The sequence below is a fragment of the Telmatherina bonti genome (assembly GCF_933228915.1).
Source record: "Telmatherina bonti genome assembly, chromosome: 19".
Taxonomy (NCBI): Eukaryota; Metazoa; Chordata; class Actinopteri; order Atheriniformes; family Telmatherinidae; genus Telmatherina; species Telmatherina bonti.
In genome coordinates, this window is record NC_136617.1 from 3,432,639 (window position 1) to 3,452,230 (window position 19,592).

Below are 19,592 nucleotides of genomic sequence, written 5' to 3' on the forward strand. Positions count from 1 at the left end.
GGTAGGCTCTGATTGGATGGCCAATCTGCTGCATCACTCTTCATGAATGAAGCGTCTCTGGATCCTCTGAGGTCTTCTTCATCCTGTTCCAGGTCTGGAGCGTAAACCGTGGTACCTGAGAGCAGGACGTCTACCTGACCCAAACCAAAGTTCTACTTCACCAAAGCAACAGAAACCAAAAAGAGAGTCTTTATTGTCTAAACATGAAGCTGGAAAACACGTCAGAAGACATGAGCAGCTGGAGGGAGGTGGACTTCGCTCTCAACTGCACTTACATCGTCCCGGACCAGGTGTCAGACCCGAGCTTCAGTCTTCCACGAGCCATGACTTCCATCCCCCGGAACCTGACCTTCGACTACAGCTTGGACAACGAGGTTGGTTCAGTTCTCCTGACAACCCGGTTTCTGTTACATAACGATCCAATGGCCATCTGCACAACAGACCTGCTGCTCATCAGGCGCCATGGCGTGCTGCATGGACACCGGGCGGTGTCACGTCCTCCGCTCAGAGGACCTTTATGTCCCAACAGACCTGCTGCTCATCAGGCGCCATGGCGTGCTGCATGGACACCGGGCGGTGTCACGTCCTCCGCTCAGAGGACCTTTATGTCCCAACAGACCTGCTGCTCATCAGGCGCCATGGCGTGCTGCATGGACACCGGGCGGTGTCACGTCCTCCGCTCAGAGGACCTTTATGTCCCAACTTCACCGCTCATTATTTTATCAACATTGTCAGGAATCAGCTGATGGCCCCCAGGTGTGTCGCATTGCAGGAGCCCTTCTGGGTCCACATGCTGGTCCCTCTGCGGGGTCCGAGGTCCCTCTGCGGGGTCCGAGTTCCCTCTGCGGGGTCCGAGGTCCCTCTGCGGGGTCCGAGGTCCCTCTGCGGGGTCCGAGTTCCCTCTGCGGGGTCCGAGGTCCCTCTGCGGGGTCCGAGTTCCCTCTGCGGGGTCCGAGGTCCCTCTGCGGGGTCCGAGGTCCCTCTGCGGGGTCCGAGTTCCCTCTGCGGGGTCCGAGGTCCCTCTGCGGGGCCCGAGGTCCCTCTGCGGGGTCCGAGGTCCCTCTGCGGGGCCCGAGGTCCCTCTGCGGGGTCCGAGTTCCCTCTGCGGGGCCCGAGGTCCCTCTGCGGGGTCCGAGTTCCCTCTGCGGGGTCCGAGGTCCCTCTGCGGGGTCCGAGTTCCCTCTGCGGGGTCCGAGGTCCCTCTGCGGGGCCCGAGGTCCCTCTGCGGGGTCCGAGTTCCCTCTGCGGGGTCCGAGGTCCCTCTGCGGGGTCCGAGTTCCCTCTGCGGAGTCCGAGGTCCCTCTGCGGGGTCCGAGTTCCCTCTGCGGGGTCCGAGTTCCCTCTGCGGGGTCCGAGGTCCCTCTGCGGGGTCCGAGTTCCCTCTGCGGGGTCCGAGGTCCCTCTGCGGGGTCCGAGTTCCCTCTGCGGGGTCCGAGGTCCCTCTGCGGGGTCCGAGTTCCCTCTGCGGGGTCCGAGTTCCTTCTGCGGGGTCCGAGTTCCCTCTGCGGGGTCCGAGTTCCTTCTGCGGGGTCCGAGGTCCCTCTGCGGGGTCCGAGGTCCCTCTGCGGGGCCCGAGGTCCCTCTGCGGGGCGAGGGGTCCCTCTGCGGAGTCCGAGGTCCCTCTGCGGGGCCCGAGGTCCCTCTGCGGGGCGAGGGGTCCCTCTGCGGGGCCCGAGGTCCCTCTGCGGGGCGAGGGGTCCCTCTGCGGGGCCCGAGGTCCCTCTGCGGGGCCCGAGGTCCCTCTGCGGGGCGAGGGGTCCCTCTGCGGGGCCCGAGGTCCCTCTGCGGGGCCCGAGGTCCCTCTGCGGGGCCCGAGGTCCCTCTGCGGGGCGAGGGGTCCCTCTGCGGGGGGCCCGAGGTCCCTCTGCGGGGCCCGAGGTCCCTCTGCGGGGTCCGAGGTCCCTCTGCGGGGCCCGAGTTCCCTCTGCGGGGTCCGAGGTCCCTCTGCGGAGTCCGAGGTCCCTCTGCGGGGTCCGAGTTCCCTCTGCGGGGTCCGAGGTCCCTCTGCGGGGCCCGAGGTCCCTCTGCGGGGCCCGAGGTCCCTCTGCGGGGCCCGAGGTCCCTCTGCGGGGTCCGAGGTCCCTCTGCGGGCGGGGTCCGAGGTCCCTCTGCGGGGCCCGAGGTCCCTCTGCGGAGTCCGAGGTCCCTCTGCGGGGTCCGAGGTCCCTCTGCGGAGTCCGAGGTCCCTCTGCGGGGCCCGAGGTCCCTCTGCGGGGCCCGAGGTCCCTCTGCGGAGTCCGAGGTCCCTCTGCGGGGCCCGAGGTCCCTCTGCGGGGCCCGAGGTCCCTCTGCGGGGTCCGAGTTCCCTCTGCGGGGTCCGAGGTCCCTCTGCGGGGCCCGAGGTCCCTCTGCGGGGCCCGAGTTCCCTCTGCGGGGCCCGAGTTCCCTCTGCGGGGCCCGAGGTCCCTCTGCGGGGCCCGAGGTCCCTCTGCGGGGTCCGAGGTCCCTCTGCGGGGTCCGAGGTCCCTCTGCGGGGTCCGAGGTCCCTCTGCGGGGCCCGAGGTCCCTCTGCGGAGTCCGAGGTCCCTCTGCGGGGTCCGAGGTCCCTCTGCGGAGTCCGAGGTCCCTCTGCGGGGCCCGAGGTCCCTCTGCGGGGCCCGAGGTCCCTCTGCGGGGTCCGAGGTCCCTCTGCGGGGCCCGAGGTCCCTCTGCGGGGTCCGAGGTCCCTCTGCGGGGTCCGAGGTCCCTCTGCGGAGTCCGAGGTCCCTCTGCGGGGTCCGAGGTCCCTCTGCGGGGCCCGAGGTCCCTCTGCGGAGTCCGAGGTCCCTCTGCGGAGTCCGAGGTCCCTCTGCGGGGCCCGAGGTCCCTCTGCGGGGTCCGAGGTCCCTCTGCGGAGTCCGAGGTCCCTCTGCGGGGTCCGAGGTCCCTCTGCGGGGCCCGAGGTCCCTCTGCGGGGTCCGAGGTCCCTCTGCGGGGCCCGAGGTCCCTCTGCGGGGCCCGAGGTCCCTCTGCGGGGCCCGAGTTCCCTCTGCGGGGTCCGAGGTCCCTCTGCGGGGCCCGAGGTCCCTCTGCGGGGCCCGAGTTCCCTCTGCGGGGCCCGAGGTCCCTCTGCGGGGCCCGAGGTCCCTCTGCGGGGTCCGAGGTCCCTCTGCGGGGTCCGAGGTCCCTCTGCGGGGTCCGAGGTCCCTCTGCGGGGCCCGAGGTCCCTCTGCGGAGCCCGAGGTCCCTCTGCGGGGTCCGAGGTCCCTCTGCGGAGTCCGAGGTCCCTCTGCGGGGTCCGAGGTCCCTCTGCGGGGCCCGAGGTCCCTCTGCGGGGCCCGAGGTCCCTCTGCGGGGCCCGAGGTCCCTCTGCGGGGTCCGAGGTCCCTCTGCGGGGTCCGAGGTCCCTCTGCGGGGCCCGAGGTCCCTCTGCGGGGTCCGAGGTCCCTCTGCGGAGTCCGAGGTCCCTCTGCGGGGTCCGAGGTCCCTCTGCGGGGTCCGAGGTCCCTCTGCGGGGTCCGAGGTCCCTCTGCGGGGTCCGAGGTCCCTCTGCGGGGCCCGAGGTCCCTCTGCGGAGTCCGAGGTCCCTCTGCGGGGCCCGAGGTCCCTCTGCGGGGCCCGAGGTCCCTCTGCGGGGCCCGAGGTCCCTCTGCGGAGTCCGAGGTCCCTCTGCGGTCGTCGTTTTCTTCCTCTTTCTGCAGCTCCGACTGTTCCTCCTTCGTCTGCAGATCCCACCCTCCCCTCGCCTGTCTGCAGACAGACACTCATCCACACTTGCACACGTAACTCACACACACACATGCACGCTCACATGCATGTACACGCTCCAAATACTCCAGATACCAAATACTGGACGTTTAACTGCACACAGACACACTTACCTGGAAGAGCTCACACGGTCATACACATACACCTACACCTGCACATGCATGTGTGTGTGCACACTCACAGCAGCCCTCTTTGGAGAACCTGCTGAAACATCGACTGGTTCATGTTTGATTTCATTCCATCTTGCTCCCTTACTTCCTGTGTGGAATGAATCTTGTTCCCAGTGTGGAGCCCGACACGTGTGTGGGGCGTGCACGTACACACACACTCCCTGAGCATCTGCCTGAGGCCAAACGTTTTGCGTGTCTTTGTGTTTGCAGAGCGTGCCATAGCAGGCTTGCAGGAGGGACACGTGGCAGATGGAGCGTTAGTGACGGGTGGAGATGGGCAGAAGGGAGGGGACATGTTCTGGGCACAAGTGGGTGGGAGGTCGGGGGGTTATGTTTGTGGCTGAAGGGGGGGGGGGATTTAGGGCAATACCACATGATGGAGGCACCTTCATGAGGACTTGTCATTGGTCAACTTCAGGAGTCCCCCATCCCAATAAGTACACCCCCCCTCCTATAGTGGTTGAAGTAAGTAGCAGCCATCCAGCAGCAGCTCATTAGGCACGCCACGCTGCCAGATCACAATGATCCTGTCAGACTGGTTCATCATTTCCTGGATCAACACACACACTCTTCAGGTGTCGCCTTGTTGTTTGGAGGATTTTCCTCAGAAATCTGGACCATCCATTTGGATTCTGATCCCTGATCATCAGCAGGAGACAGAACCAATAACTCTAAAACCTCCGCCAGAATCTTCCACCAGCAAGACCAGCATTGTGTAACTGGGATGGTCATGTGACCCTCCAGCTGGTCTAAGGAGGTTTTCCAGCATTTCTTTACAATCCAGACACAACATGTAGTGTTTATTCAGAGACTCTAGATGGTAAATCCACCATTATTTATTCACATCTTCATCACCATCACCACCATGTTGCTAAGAGACCTCTATTTTCACCTGGACATGATGATGAAGACACTTCCTGTCAGACTTTCCACCAATCAGAGAGCTTAAACTGACGGTAACGTCCAATCAGGAGCAGCCAAAGATCAACAAGTGATGAGAAAAGCAGGAAAATGATTTGTTGTCTGCGGCTGAGTTAAACCAAACCAAAGGAAACTTTCCTTCCTAACCAATGTGAATCCTCCAGACTGTTTGTCTGGAACAGGTCAAAGATAGAGTAGTGTTTGCAGAGAGTAAGGTGGCGGATCAACCAGGAGCTGGTGTGACCTGAAAACCAGCAGGAACCTGTCATGATCAGGTCAGACATCAGTGGCTCAGAGTGGAAAGTGGGTCAGGATGAAGGTCTTAATGTGGCAGTGATGTTAAATGCTGACTTGTTGCATGTAAACACAAACACCCAAACACTTTCTGTGATGATGACGAGGCTCTCCTCTGCTTTCCAGGTGACAGGTGTGTTCAGTAAAGAGTACATCCCTCAGGGTACTCGCTTTGGCCCCCTCCAAGGAGACATCTATACCAAAGACAACGTTCCCAAACAGGCCAACAGAAAGTACTTCTGGAGGGTAAGACATGGACCTGACCCCGACCCCAACCATGACCCAAACGTAGACCACAACCCCATTCCCAACCTCTATCCAAACCCAACCTTGATCCAACCCCAACCCCAAACCCAACCCTAACCCCAACTACAACCCCACCCCCAACTTTGATCCAAACCCCAATCCTGACCCCAATCACAGTCCCAACCCTGTCCCAACCTCGATCCAAACCCGACCCCAAGCCCATCCCCAACTCCGACCCAAACCCAACCCTTATGGAACATCGCACCCCAGATTCTTACTGAAGAACTTCACCATCATTCACCAGCATTAAATCAAACTGATCAGGGAAATTTGTGGGCACTTTAGCTAGGTCATGAGTTAACTTGTATAAACCCAGTTTTCATTGACTTGTTGATTTTAATTTGATCAAAATAAATAGCTTTGAATTGATTAAATCTGTAAAAGTGACTGGCGATAACCCTATTCAGGACATTAATCCTAAATCCGCTGAACCTTTACAGGTAAACTTTATTTAACTTTCTCTGAACTTCTGTATGAACTAGGGGTGGGACTCCATTTTAAAATGGTCTAATCATTACAGGCTTTCTAATTATTTAACATGTTAACATGTTAATCACATAACAACATTGGCCCCAAAAAGCAACTTTGTTTTTTATATTAAAATGGATTTTAAGGGATTACTAAATTAAATAATAAACATAGACATGAATCTTGTAAACTCAAGCTCTAAAACTGTCTGAAAATGCATTCATGTTCAAAATGGTAATAAAGAAATAAAAAAACATATCTCTAGTCTTACGCCACTTCTAGAGAGTTCTTCTGGACGGGGGAGGGGCTTACGCAGCCGCTGCTGCAGCTAACAATGGAGAAGAAGAAACTAAACTTTCTTTTGAAGTTACTTACAAAAAGCCTCCTATAACACCAGAAAAGCCGCTAAACTTATTGATAATTGCTTTTTCTTAAAATAGACTCATTAGAGGGGTCTGAAAAGTAGCTTAACATAGTGCCAATATTGCTAAGCTAGCAGCGGGTCTACCTGTGCATCAGCGTCATCCATGTACCTGACACGTGTACCTGCAGTTAAATGGGTAAATTCTTTTAACATGTTAATTTCTATGTAATTAATAATCATACTTTAGATATTTAAGTCCCACCCCTAGTATGGACATGTCTAACAGTCCTCTTCATCACCCTCCCAATCTGAGTCAGACCACACCTGACACAAGGTTATTGATTATGTGGTTAACACACCGCTTCTGGTAGATTTAGTTTCTATAGGGATTTAGGAATGACGTAATTTCACTGCATGAACTAAAATTTCCCGCAGTTCTACCTGAAGGACAACCATCCAGAACTTTCAGCCGGTAGTTTGAACGCGTCTGGTATGTGTGTCATTTACCACCTTTCTGATGATCTGAACTTCCTGAGAAGCCTATAAATAACCTCTGGAGGCCATTACAATGACAACGCAAAAGAAGGGGGGTGAAAAGTGAAATGTCCTCAGTCCAAAGGGTGAAAACTTGCAGTGGTCCTCAGGATGCATTCAAAACAAACACAGTTCACACATATGAACAGGGGATGCCAGGGAACGCCAGAGAGCAGGTTTTGTTCTCTCTTTGTGGCTCCTGTGGTTTCACATCACAGCAGTTTCCCACAGATTCTTGGCTACTCAGTGCTCTGGTGTACATTTTAGCAACGTCCTCATCCCTCCACCCTTTCACTCTAACTGCCCGTCCTCTCTGCCATCCTGATGCAGCTTTTCTCACTTTTCAGTTCTGCTAAGTCAATTCCCAAAACAAGTTTCTGCCCCCCCCCCCGGCTATGTATTGCCCTCCCGGCTTCATTTCCTGTAAACCTGTTCGGAGTATTTCTGCCTCATTACAACAGCGAAAATCAGCAATGAAGAGACAGGACTCGAGTGGAGGCTGGTTGCCTGCCAGTGCCGTCATTTTACACCTCCTCAGCTGTGTTTTCACACCCGCTCCTCCTCCTCCGTCTCCTTCTTCTTTTTAATTCTTCTTCTTTTTAAACATATAAGGGCTGAGTAGCACAGGTCATAAATCAGATGGACAGAAATATGAGTTAGAGGTGAGAAAAAGAGAGCGAAACTGGCTGAGTGGTGACTCAGCGACCACGCCTCCTCCGATCATATAAAAACGCAAACACTGACATACACAACACATACACCGAGGACACACAGGAAGCAGATGTCTCTTAGAAATACCTGTTCATGGCAGAGGTGTGTTTTTATTTCAAGATATTTTTAGTTTTTTCTCTGATCAGTTTGTTTCTATGTAAAGAACTCTCACTCATCACATTTGTGCTTCTTCCTCCTGCAGATTTACAGCAGTGGGCAGCTTCAACACTTCATCGATGGCTATGATGTCCACAAAAGCAACTGGATGCGTTACGTCAACCCGGCCCGCTCCCTAGCCGAGCAGAATCTGGTGGCCTGTCAGAACGGCCGGAACGTCTACTTCTACACCATCCGATCCGTGGAGCCCAAAGAGGAGCTGCTGGTCTGGTACAGCCCAGAGTTCACCCAGAGGCTCTGCAGCCAGCAGGACCAACTCAGACACAGTAAGTACACCCAAGCCCAGCTCTGGTCTGGCTCTGGTCTGGCTCTGATCCGGCTCTGGTCTGGCTCTGATCCATCTCTGATCCGGCTCTGGTCTGGCTCTGATCCATCTCTGGTTTGGCTCTGATCTGGCTCTGATCCATCTCTGATCCGGCTCTGATCCATCTCTGGTCTGGCTCTGATCTGGCTCTGATCCATCTCTGATCCGGCTCTGATCCATCTCTGGTCTGGCTCTGATCTGGCTCTGGTCTGGCTCTGATCCATCTCTGGTCTGGTTCTGATCCATCTCTGGTTTGGCTCTGATCTGGCTCTGATCTGGCTCTGGTCCGGCTCTGATCCGGCTCTGATCCATCTCTGGTCTGGCTCTGATCTGGCTCTGATCTGGCTCTGGTCTGGCTCTGATCCGGCTCTGGTCTGGCTCTGGTCCGGCTCTGATCCGGCTCTGGTCCGGCTCTGGTCCGGCTCTGATCTGGCTCTGATCCGGCTCTGATCCGGCTCTGGTCTGGCTCTGGTTTTGCTCTGATCCGGCTCTGGTTTGGCTCTGGTCCGGCTCTGATCCGGCTCTGATCCGGCTCTGGTCCGGCTCTGATCCGGCTCTGATCTGGCTCTGGTCTGGCTCTGGTCCGGCTCTGATCCGGCTCTGGTCCGGCTCTGATCCGGCTCTGGTCCGGCTCTGATCCGGCTCTGGTCCGGCTCTGATCCGGCTCTGATCCGGCTCTGGTCTGGCTCTGGTTTCGCTCTGATCCGGCTCTGGTTTGGCTCTGGTCTGGCTCTGGTTTCGCTCTGATCCGGCTCTGGTTTGGCTCTGATCTGGCTCTGATCGAGTCTCTGATCCGTCTCTGGTCCGGCTCTGGTCCGGCTCTGGTCCGGCTCTGATCCGGCTCTGATCCGGCTCTGGTCCGGCTCTGATCCGGCTCTGATCCGGCTCTGGTCTGGCTCTGGTTTCGCTCTGATCCGGCTCTGGTTTGGCTCTGGTTTGGCTCTGGTTTGGCTCTGGTTTGGCTCTGATCTGGCTCTGATCGAGTCTCTGATCCGTCTCTGGTCTGGCTCTGGTCTGGCTCTGATCTGGATGAGTTTTACGTCTCTGGAAAGCTTATTTGGGTAAAGTTGAGGTTTCTGGTGAGATCACTTTTACTTTTTCTTCTACGACGTGAGAAATGAACAGAATTAGATCCGAGCTGAAAGTGAGGCGGCAACGCTCCTTCATACAGAAACTGGATGTCTTTTTGATGTCATCTTCACCAAACCTGGTCTGACGCCGTTTCTTCCTTCGACTCATGAAGCGTGACCTCTGTAACACACAGGGTCACCAGGTGTGTGCGTTAGCTGCCAGTGGAGGAGAATCAGGCTAAAGTCTGACAAGTCACACCTTCAGCTGTTGGAGCAACAGGAAGCTGAGTCATGCTTCACTCGCCCAGAGAGATGAAGGTAAAAGTCATGACTCATGCCAGCAGGTATTCCTCCAGGTGACTGACGTGTCCTTATCAGGTGAGCTGCACGTGTCTCTCAGAGTCCACATCAGTAAAACTACGGAGGCCTGACAGGAAGAGAAGTTTATAACTGAACGGAGAGAACGAAGCTCCGGGTTTATCCTGCCAACAAACCTCCTCAAATCCATCATCATCCTCCTCCCTAATGCTCATCCTCATCATCATCATCCTCCTCCCTAATGCTCATCCTCATCATCATCATCCTCCTCCCTAATGCTCATCCTCATCATCATCATCCTCCTCCCTAATGCTCATCCTCATCCTCATCCTCCTCCTCCCTAATGCTCATCCTCATCATCATCATCATCCTCCTCCCTAATGCTCATCCTCATCCTCATCATCATCCTCCTCCCTAATGCTCATCCTCATCATCATCATCCTCCTCCCTAATGCTCATCCTCATCATCATCATCATCCTCCTCCCTAATGCTCATCCTCATCCTCATCATCATCATCCTCCTCCCTAATGCTCATCCTCATCATCATCATCCTCCTCCCTAATGCTCATCCTCATCATCATCATCATCATCCTCCTCCCTAATGCTCATCCTCATCATCATCATCCTCCTCCCTAATGCTCATCCTCATCCTCATCATCATCATGCTCCTCCCTAATGCTCATCCTCATCATCCTCCTCCCTAATGCTCATCCTCATCCTCATCATCATCCTCCTCCCTAATGCTCATCCTCATCATCATCATCCTCCTCCCTAATGCTCATCCTCATCATCATCATCCTCCTCCCTAATGCTCATCCTCATCATCATCATCCTCCTCCCTAATGCTCATCCTCATCATCATCATCCTCCTCCCTAATGCTCATCCTCATCATCATCATCCTCCTCCCTAATGCTCATCCTCATCATCATCATCCTCCTCCCTAATGCTCATGCTCATCATCATCATCATCATCCTCCTCCCTAATGCTCATCCTCATCCTCATCATCATCATCCTCCTCCCTAATGCTCATCCTCATCCTCATCCTCATCATCCTCCTCCCTAATGCTCATCCTCATCATCATCATCATCATCATCCTCCTCCCTAATGCTCATCCTCATCATCATCATCCTCCTCCCTAATGCTCATCCTCATCCTCATCATCATCATCCTCCCTAATGCTCATCCTCATCATCATCATCATCCTCCCTAATGCTCATCCTCATCCTCATCATCATCATCCTCCCTAATGCTCATCCTCATCATCATCATCCTCCTCCCTAATGCTCATCCTCATCATCATCATCATCATCCTCCTCCCTAATGCTCATCCTCATCATCATCATCATCATCCTCCTCCCTAATGCTCATCCTCATCATCATCATCCTCCTCCCTAATGCTCATCCTCATCATCATCATCCTCCTCCCTAATGCTCATCCTCATCATCATCATCATCATCCTCCTCCCTAATGCTCATCCTCATCATCATCATCCTCCTCCCTAATGCTCATCCTCATCCTCATCATCATCATCATCCTCCCTAATGCTCATCCTCATCCTCATCATCATCATCCTCCTCCCTAATGCTCATCCTCATCATCATCATCCTCCTCCCTAATGCTCATCCTCATCCTCATCATCATCATCCTCCTCCCTAATGCTCATCCTCATCATCATCATCCTCCTCCCTAATGCTCATCCTCATCCTCATCATCATCATCCTCCTCCCTAATGCTCATCCTCATCATCATCATCCTCCTCCCTAATGCTCATCATCATCATCCTCCTCCCTAATGCTCATCCTCATCATCATCATCCTCCTCCCTAATGCTCATCCTCATCATCATCATCATCCTCCTCCCTAATGCTCATCCTCATCCTCATCATCCTCCTCCCTAATGCTCATCCTCATCATCATCATCCTCCTCCCTAATGCTCATCCTCATCATCATCATCATCATCCTCCTCCCTAATGCTCATCCTCATCATCATCATCCTCCTCCCTAATGCTCATCCTCATCCTCATCATCATCATCCTCCTCCCTAATGCTCATCCTCATCATCATCATCCTCCTCCCTAATGCTCATCCTCATCATCATCATCATCATCCTCCTCCCTAATGCTCATCCTCATCCTCATCATCATCATGCTCCTCCCTAATGCTCATCCTCATCATCATCCTCATCATCCTCCTCCCTAATGCTCATCCTCATCCTCATCATCATCCTCCTCCCTAATGCTCATCCTCATCATCATCATCCTCCTCCCTAATGCTCATCCTCATCATCATCATCCTCCTCCCTAATGCTCATCCTCATCATCATCATCCTCCTCCCTAATGCTCATCCTCATCATCATCATCCTCCTCCCTAATGCTCATCCTCATCATCATCATCCTCCTCCCTAATGCTCATCCTCATCATCATCATCCTCCTCCCTAATGCTCATCCTCATCATCATCATCCTCCTCCCTAATGCTCATCCTCATCCTCATCATCATCATCCTCCTCCCTAATGCTCATCCTCATCCTCATCATCCTCCTCCCTAATGCTCATCCTCATCATCATCATCATCATCATCCTCCTCCCTAATGCTCATCCTCATCATCATCATCCTCCTCCCTAATGCTCATCCTCATCCTCATCATCATCATCCTCCCTAATGCTCATCCTCATCATCATCATCATCCTCCCTAATGCTCATCCTCATCCTCATCATCATCATCCTCCCTAATGCTCATCCTCATCATCATCATCCTCCTCCCTAATGCTCATCCTCATCATCATCATCATCATCCTCCTCCCTAATGCTCATCCTCATCATCATCATCATCATCCTCCTCCCTAATGCTCATCCTCATCATCATCATCCTCCTCCCTAATGCTCATCCTCATCATCATCATCCTCCTCCCTAATGCTCATCCTCATCATCATCATCATCATCCTCCTCCCTAATGCTCATCCTCATCATCATCATCCTCCTCCCTAATGCTCATCCTCATCATCATCATCCTCCTCCCTAATGCTCATCCTCATCATCATCATCCTCCTCCCTAATGCTCATCCTCATCCTCATCATCATCATCCTCCTCCCTAATGCTCATCCTCATCATCATCATCCTCCTCCCTAATGCTCATCCTCATCATCATCATCATCATCCTCCTCCCTAATGCTCATCCTCATCATCATCATCCTCCTCCCTAATGCTCATCCTCATCATCATCATCCTCCTCCCTAATGCTCATCCTCATCCTCATCATCCTCCTCCCTAATGCTCATCCTCATCATCATCATCCTCCTCCCTAATGCTCATCCTCATCATCATCATCCTCCTCCCTAATGCTCATCCTCATCATCATCATCCTCCTCCCTAATGCTCATCCTCATCATCATCATCCTCCTCCCTAATGCTCATCCTCATCATCATCATCCTCCTCCCTAATGCTCATCCTCATCATCATCATCCTCCTCCCTAATGCTCATCCTCATCATCATCCTCCCTAATGCTCATCCTCATCATCATCATCCTCCTCCCTAATGCTCATCCTCATCCTCATCATCATCCTCCTCCCTAATGCTCATCCTCATCATCATCCTCCTCCCTAATGCTCATCCTCATCATCATCATCCTCCTCCCTAATGCTCATCCTCATCATCATCATCCTCCTCCCTAATGCTCATCCTCATCATCATCCTCCCCAATGCTCATCCTCATCATCATCATCCTCCTCCCTAATGCTCATCCTCATCCTCATCATCATCCTCCTCCCTAATGCTCATCCTCATCATCATCATCCTCCTCCCTAATGCTCATCCTCATCATCATCATCCTCCTCCCTAATGCTCATCCTCATCATCATCATCCTCCTCCCTAATGCTCATCCTCATCATCATCATCCTCCTCCCTAATGCTCATCCTCATCCTCATCATCATCCTCCTCCCTAATGCTCATCCTCATCATCATCATCCTCCTCCCTAATGCTCATCCTCATCATCATCATCATCCTCCTCCCTAATGCTCATCCTCATCATCATCCTCCTCCCTAATGCTCATCCTCATCCTCATCATCCTCCTCCCTAATGCTCATCCTCATCCTCATCATCATCATCCTCCTCCCTAATGCTCATCCTCATCATCATCATCCTCCTCCCTAATGCTCATCCTCATCATCATCATCCTCCTCCCTAATGCTCATCCTCATCATCATCATCCTCCTCCCTAATGCTCATCCTCATCATCATCATCCTCCTCCCTAATGCTCATCCTCATCATCATCATCCTCCTCCCTAATGCTCATCCTCATCCTCATCATCATCCTCCTCCCTAATGCTCATCCTCATCATCATCATCCTCCTCCCTAATGCTCATCCTCATCATCATCATCCTCCTCCCTAATGCTCATCCTCATCATCATCATCCTCCTCCCTAATGCTCATCCTCATCATCATCATCCTCCTCCCTAATGCTCATGCTCATCATCATCATCCTCCTCCCTAATGCTCATCCTCATCATCATCATCCTCCTCCCTAATGCTCATCCTCATCATCATCATCCTCCTCCCTAATGCTCATGCTCATCATCATCATCATCCTCCTCCCTAATGCTCATCCTCATCCTCATCATCATCATCCTCCTCCCTAATGCTCATCCTCATCATCATCATCCTCCTCCCTAATGCTCATCCTCATCATCATCATCCTCCTCCCTAATGCTCATCCTCATCATCATCCTCCCTAATGCTCATCCTCATCCTCATCATCATCCTCCTCCCTAATGCTCATCCTCATCCTCATCATCATCCTCCCTAATGCTCATCCTCATCATCATCATCCTCCTCCCTAATGCTCATCCTCATCATCATCATCATCCTCCCTAATGCTCATCCTCATCATCATCATCCTCCTCCCTAATGCTCATCCTCATCATCATCATCCTCCTCCCTAATGCTCATCCTCATCCTCATCCTCATCATCATCCTCCTTGATGCTCATCCTCATATCATCATCATCATCCTCCTCCCTAATGCTCATCCTCATCATCCTCATCATCATCCTCCTCCTGCTCATCATCATCATCATCATCATCCTCATCATCTTAATCCTCATCCTCATCATCATCTTAATCCTCATCCTCATCATCCTCATCATCATCTTAATCCTCATCCTCATCATCCTCATCCTCATCATCTTAATCCTCATCCTCATCCAGGTTTTATAAATGATCATGATCAATAAAAAAACTGTTCACTCTGCAGACCTGGATCCTGGTCGGGTTCCAGAACAGGAAGGTTTTCTTCTCGTCACACCCAGAAAAGTTTCACACATCAGTACTTCACTTGTTTCTGGGGCCAAACGTCTCACACACACACACACACACACACACACACACACACACACACACACACACACACACACACACACACACACACACACACACGGACCAGATCAGGAGGATTTTTGTCATTGAGAACTGAAACTGGGATCATTTCACTAAAGATAGATTCATAAAGATTAGATTTACTAGAAACCTTCAATAAACCCCAGAATCTGTAATGTGGGGATCCATGGCGGTCTGTAATGGTCTGTGGGGATCCATGGTGGTCTGTAATGGTCTGTGTGGATCCATGGTGATCTGTAATGGTCTGTGGGGATCCATGGTGGTCTGTAATGGTCTGTGTGGATCCATGGTGATCTGTAATGGTCTGTGGGGGATCCATGGCGGTCTGTAATGGTCTGTGGGGATCCATGGTGGTCTGTAATGGTCTGTGTGGATCCATGGTGATCTGTAATGGTCTGTGGGGATCCATGGTGGTCTGTAATGGTCTGTGTGGATCCATGGTGATCTGTAATGGTCTGTGGGGATCCATGGTGGTCTGTAATGGTCTGTGGGGATCCATGGTGGTCTGTAATGGTCTGTGGGGATCCATGGCGGTCTGTAATGGTCTGTGGGGATCCATGGCGGTCTGTAATGGTCTGTGGGGATCCATGGTGGTCTGTAATGGTCTGTGTGGATCCATGGCGGTCTGTAATGGTCTGTGTGGATCCATGGCGGTCTGTAATGGTCTGTGGGGATCCATGGTGGTCTGTAATGGTCTGTGGGGATCCATGGCGGTCTGTAATGGTCTGTGGGGATCCATGGCGGTCTGTAATGGTCTGTGTGGATCCATGGCGGTCTGTAATGGTCTGTGTGGATCCATGGCGGTCTGTAATGGTCTGTGTGGATCCATGGTGGTCTGTAATGGTCTGTGTGGATCCATGGTGGTCCGTAATGGTCTGTGGGGATCCATGGTGGTCTGTAATGGTCTGTGTGGATCCATGGTGATCTGTAATGGTCTGTGGGGATCCATGGTGGTCTGTAATGGTCTGTGGGGATCCATGGCGGTCTGTAATGGTCTGTGTGGATCCATGGCGGTCTGTAATGGTCTGTGGGGATCCATGGTGGTCTGTAATGGTCTGTGGGGATCCATGGCGGTCTGTAATGGTCTGTGGGGATCCATGGCGGTCTGTAATGGTCTGTGGGGATCCATGGTGGTCTGTAATGGTCTGTGGGGATCCATGGCGGTCTGTAATGGTCGCTGGAACAGTTTAAATTGAACGTTTTGTCCTCGTAAGTGATGTAGACTCTTGCTATCTTCAGTTGAATTTTCGGAGATCTTCATCAGACTCTGAACTCATAACCCAATTTGTCTCCCCAGAGCACAGTGATGAAGACGAGGAGTCCTCACAGCATCATCTACCTCAGCAGGCATGTCCTGAAGACAGCATGAAGGAGGACGGGAAGCAAGTAAGAGATGAAGACGGTGAGGAGAAGATTGACAGTGAGGTGTTGAAGAGAGACACTCCACCGCACACGCCTGTCAACTGGATCATGAACTTCAGTCAGAAGATTGAGAAAGAGGGTTCAGATCTGGAAAGTCAGGGGGCGGATTCATCCCCCCGACCTGAGCAGAGGGAACCTGGTCTGGGTATGAATCATCACCACCCCTCCCTCACAGCTCTGCAAAGAAACATCCCCCTCCATCTCCACGGCCTCTATGGTCACAGGGAGGGCCTGGTTTCCTCCTACTCTCTTTATTCCCAGTCCAGACCTCTGCAGCCCCCCTACCAGCTCCTTCCCACTTACAGCCCCCAGTACCCCCACCTCCTCCTTCCATCCTATTCTCCTCCTTTTCCTGGGATATTATCCTCAAGAGGATCCCTGCGATACAACGGCTACCTGGGGACCGATGGACTCTCATACCCCTCTGTCGCCCCCCCCAATTTGCTGCCCGTGTCCCTCCCCTATGCCCCTCTTCCACAGGGGGGGCTGAAGGAACTCACCCCCAATGTTTCCCCTCCCAGAGGTGCCCCCGCCACCCCAGAAATGTCTCCGCCTGGGATGTCTCCCAGCCACCATCAGTCCCCAGAGCAGTCTCCGTCTGGCTGCGAGGAAGCCATGAACCTCAGCTTGGCCACCAAGACCAGCTCGGCGCCGCGCAACGGACCGGGTCACAAGTCACTGCCGTACCCACTGAAGAAGCAGAACGGGAAGATCAAGTACGAGTGCAACATCTGCCCTAAGACCTTCGGCCAGCTGTCCAACCTCAAGGTAGCACTTTCCACTCCAGTTTAGCATGTTTGCCCTTTCAGCACTTCTTGTTTCACGCATAAACCCGGTCCCGTTCCTGCAGGTCCATCTCCGAGTCCACAGCGGGGAGCGGCCTTTCCAGTGCGACATCTGCAAGAAGAGCTTCACTCAGCTGGCACACCTCCAGAAACATCACCTTGTCCACACAGGGGAGAAACCACACGAGTGTCAGGTATGTAGCTCCCCAACACCCCCACCCCCCACCCCCCATCACACACACACCAGGTACATCCACCTGTCTGCTCCCCAACACCCCCCCCCCCCCCCCACAATAGGGACATGAACCACTTTAGCATCGCTCTCTGGTGTTAGCTAGCAACGCTAGCAGAGAGATTGACAGCAAGAACGGCCAATCACATTAGACAGAAACAAAGCAGCAGAGCCAATCAGAAGAGCTGATACACAACCACATAGGTGACTTACACACCTGTCAGGTGTGATGTGTTGTCTGATTTCCACCAGCTGTGACTTGTCATGTGACTACATAACGGAGCTGAACTTGTTCTGCAGAAAGTAGTCCCTCTTCCTCTTACCTGGAACAGAGCAGGATCAGCATCCTGATCATGTGACTTGGACAAAATCTGACCTGTTTTTTTCCTTTTTTCAGGTGTGCCATAAACGCTTCAGCAGCACCAGCAACCTGAAGACTCACCTGCGGCTGCACTCCGGGGAGAAACCGTACCAGTGCAAACTGTGCAACACCAAGTTCACCCAGTACATCCACTTGAAGCTGCACCGCCGCCTCCACAGCGGCCGCGAGCGCCCCTACCCCTGTGAGCGCTGCCCCCAGGCCTTCTTCCACCGCTTCTCCCTCTGCATCCACCAGCGCAGCTGCTTCGCGGCCACCACCGCCCCCATCAGCCGCCACATGAAGGAGATGGTGGAGCGCTTCGACGCCAGCCAGGAGGCCGACACGCTCCCGGAGACGGCGTCAGCCTCGCAGCTGCGGGAAGCCGTAGAGCGCTGGCTGGCTCGAACACTGGAAGGAGATGGGAAAGAGGACCAGAAGGAGACCACTGTCCTGCTGAAAGCTCTGACAGGCAGCATCAACCCACCGAGCGAATCAACCGCTCCTCTGGCCTGTCAGGAAAGGGCCAGCGTGGTCCACCTCCACACACGGCCAACGGTGAAAACTGAAGGACAGTGAGGAACCAGGTGGACGACGATCAGCGAGCCAAATAAAATCAGTTTCCATGGAAACGGGACTGTTTTCCCTTCCAGTGAGCACAGCACCAAAAGAAGAGCAATCCAAAGATGGAAGGGGTAGTTCCTCCTCCCGAACTGATGAAGCTGTGAAGCATTTTGCATGTTTTTACTCAGGTTGAAACTGCTTTAACTTATTTTTCTATTTATTTCATTTTGATGCTAATTTTTTTTATTAGATTTTCTAACTTTTCTTGAGAGTATGGATCTGTGGAAAACTGGAAAGGGACTCAGGAATGTGGACTTTGTGTGACAGTTCAGGGTGCACGTTAAACTCAACTGGGTGTGATTATTTTATTTATTCATCTTAAAAAGGGAAATTGTGATGTGATAAAAAGCATTTTGCCAAAACAAACCAGGATGAATGTGTAGCGCCACCGTTGGATGGTTTCAGGATGGAAGGAGACCAAGCACCCGTCGTCTCCATCACCGGTCTGCAGGTCTTCCTCCTGGCCCTTCAGCACCGGAATGTAAAATCCAGCTTCAGAATCTTCCTGCAGTCTTCCAGCTCTTCACTTCAAGCTTTTTTTTCTAACTTTTGTACAGTTTGTTTTGTTGTAGTTTATTTTTGCTAAAAAGTCGAGTTTTTATGTGAGAGGATATTTTGATATTTACTTGATGTAGCAGATTAAAAACTTTGCTTCTGTAACTTCCAGGGTTGGTGTTTGTTTTCCCAGCAGGTAAAGAAACGTCTTTTTCATTACATCAAATTGGTTCTCTTTCTCATCTGTGGCTCAATTTTAGACTGTAAGACGGAAAGAGATCAGACTGGATGTAAGTTTTGGATGAAATATGAAGGTTTAGAGACGATATAGTGTCTTCTACAGGCTCAGATTTCTCCTGGGCAGAGATGCAAAAGTGCTAGCCAAGATTCTTGCCAATAACTCCATACTGTCATGTCGGACATGGTTTTGTCAGACTAGAAAGACACTATAGGAGGTCTCCATTAGTTTTTGAACATAGGCAGGCTACCTGGAGGGTTGGATGCAGAGAAAGTATTAATCTTATGAGACCACATATCCTTGTATACAGACTGCTTTACGTTTCAGGCGCGGCATCATCAGTGCACTACAGAATACCCTGGAAATGTTTTCATCTCTTCAAGTCACAGCATCACTAACACATTTACAGCCGAAGCCTCCAAACTCGCCCACGCAAGCAATAAAATATAGAAACACAAAAGCGGAGAAACACCCAAACGTGCAACACAGAACTCTGACCGGCGGCCGGAAGTCAGAACAAGGTCAACTAGTTCCTCCTGAAGTTGACTGTTGGCCGACCGTACGGTGAGATCGAAACCTCCAAGTCCATCTGGCAGAACAAAGGACTCTGGAGACCCGACACGGTTGCTTTTTTGACTTCTACTAAAATTAAATTTTCCCAACAAATAAACTTAAATGTGATCTTCAGAAGTAAAGTGTTCCTTTTCC

General features: G+C 52.6%; 1 protein-coding gene across 1 annotated transcript; it reads left to right on the top strand.

The window, feature by feature from the left end:
- Positions 1-203: 203 nt before the first annotated feature.
- Positions 204-18,106, top strand: prdm1b (PR domain containing 1b, with ZNF domain; the record flags this gene model as incomplete). Its single annotated transcript, XM_079258849.1, has 6 exons — positions 204-374; positions 5,199-5,318; positions 7,658-7,898; positions 16,028-16,920; positions 17,003-17,131; positions 17,567-18,106. 6 exons carry the CDS (start codon positions 204-206, stop codon positions 18,104-18,106), a joined length of 2,094 nt encoding a protein of 697 aa, XP_079114975.1.
- Positions 18,107-19,592: the final 1,486 nt, after the last annotated feature.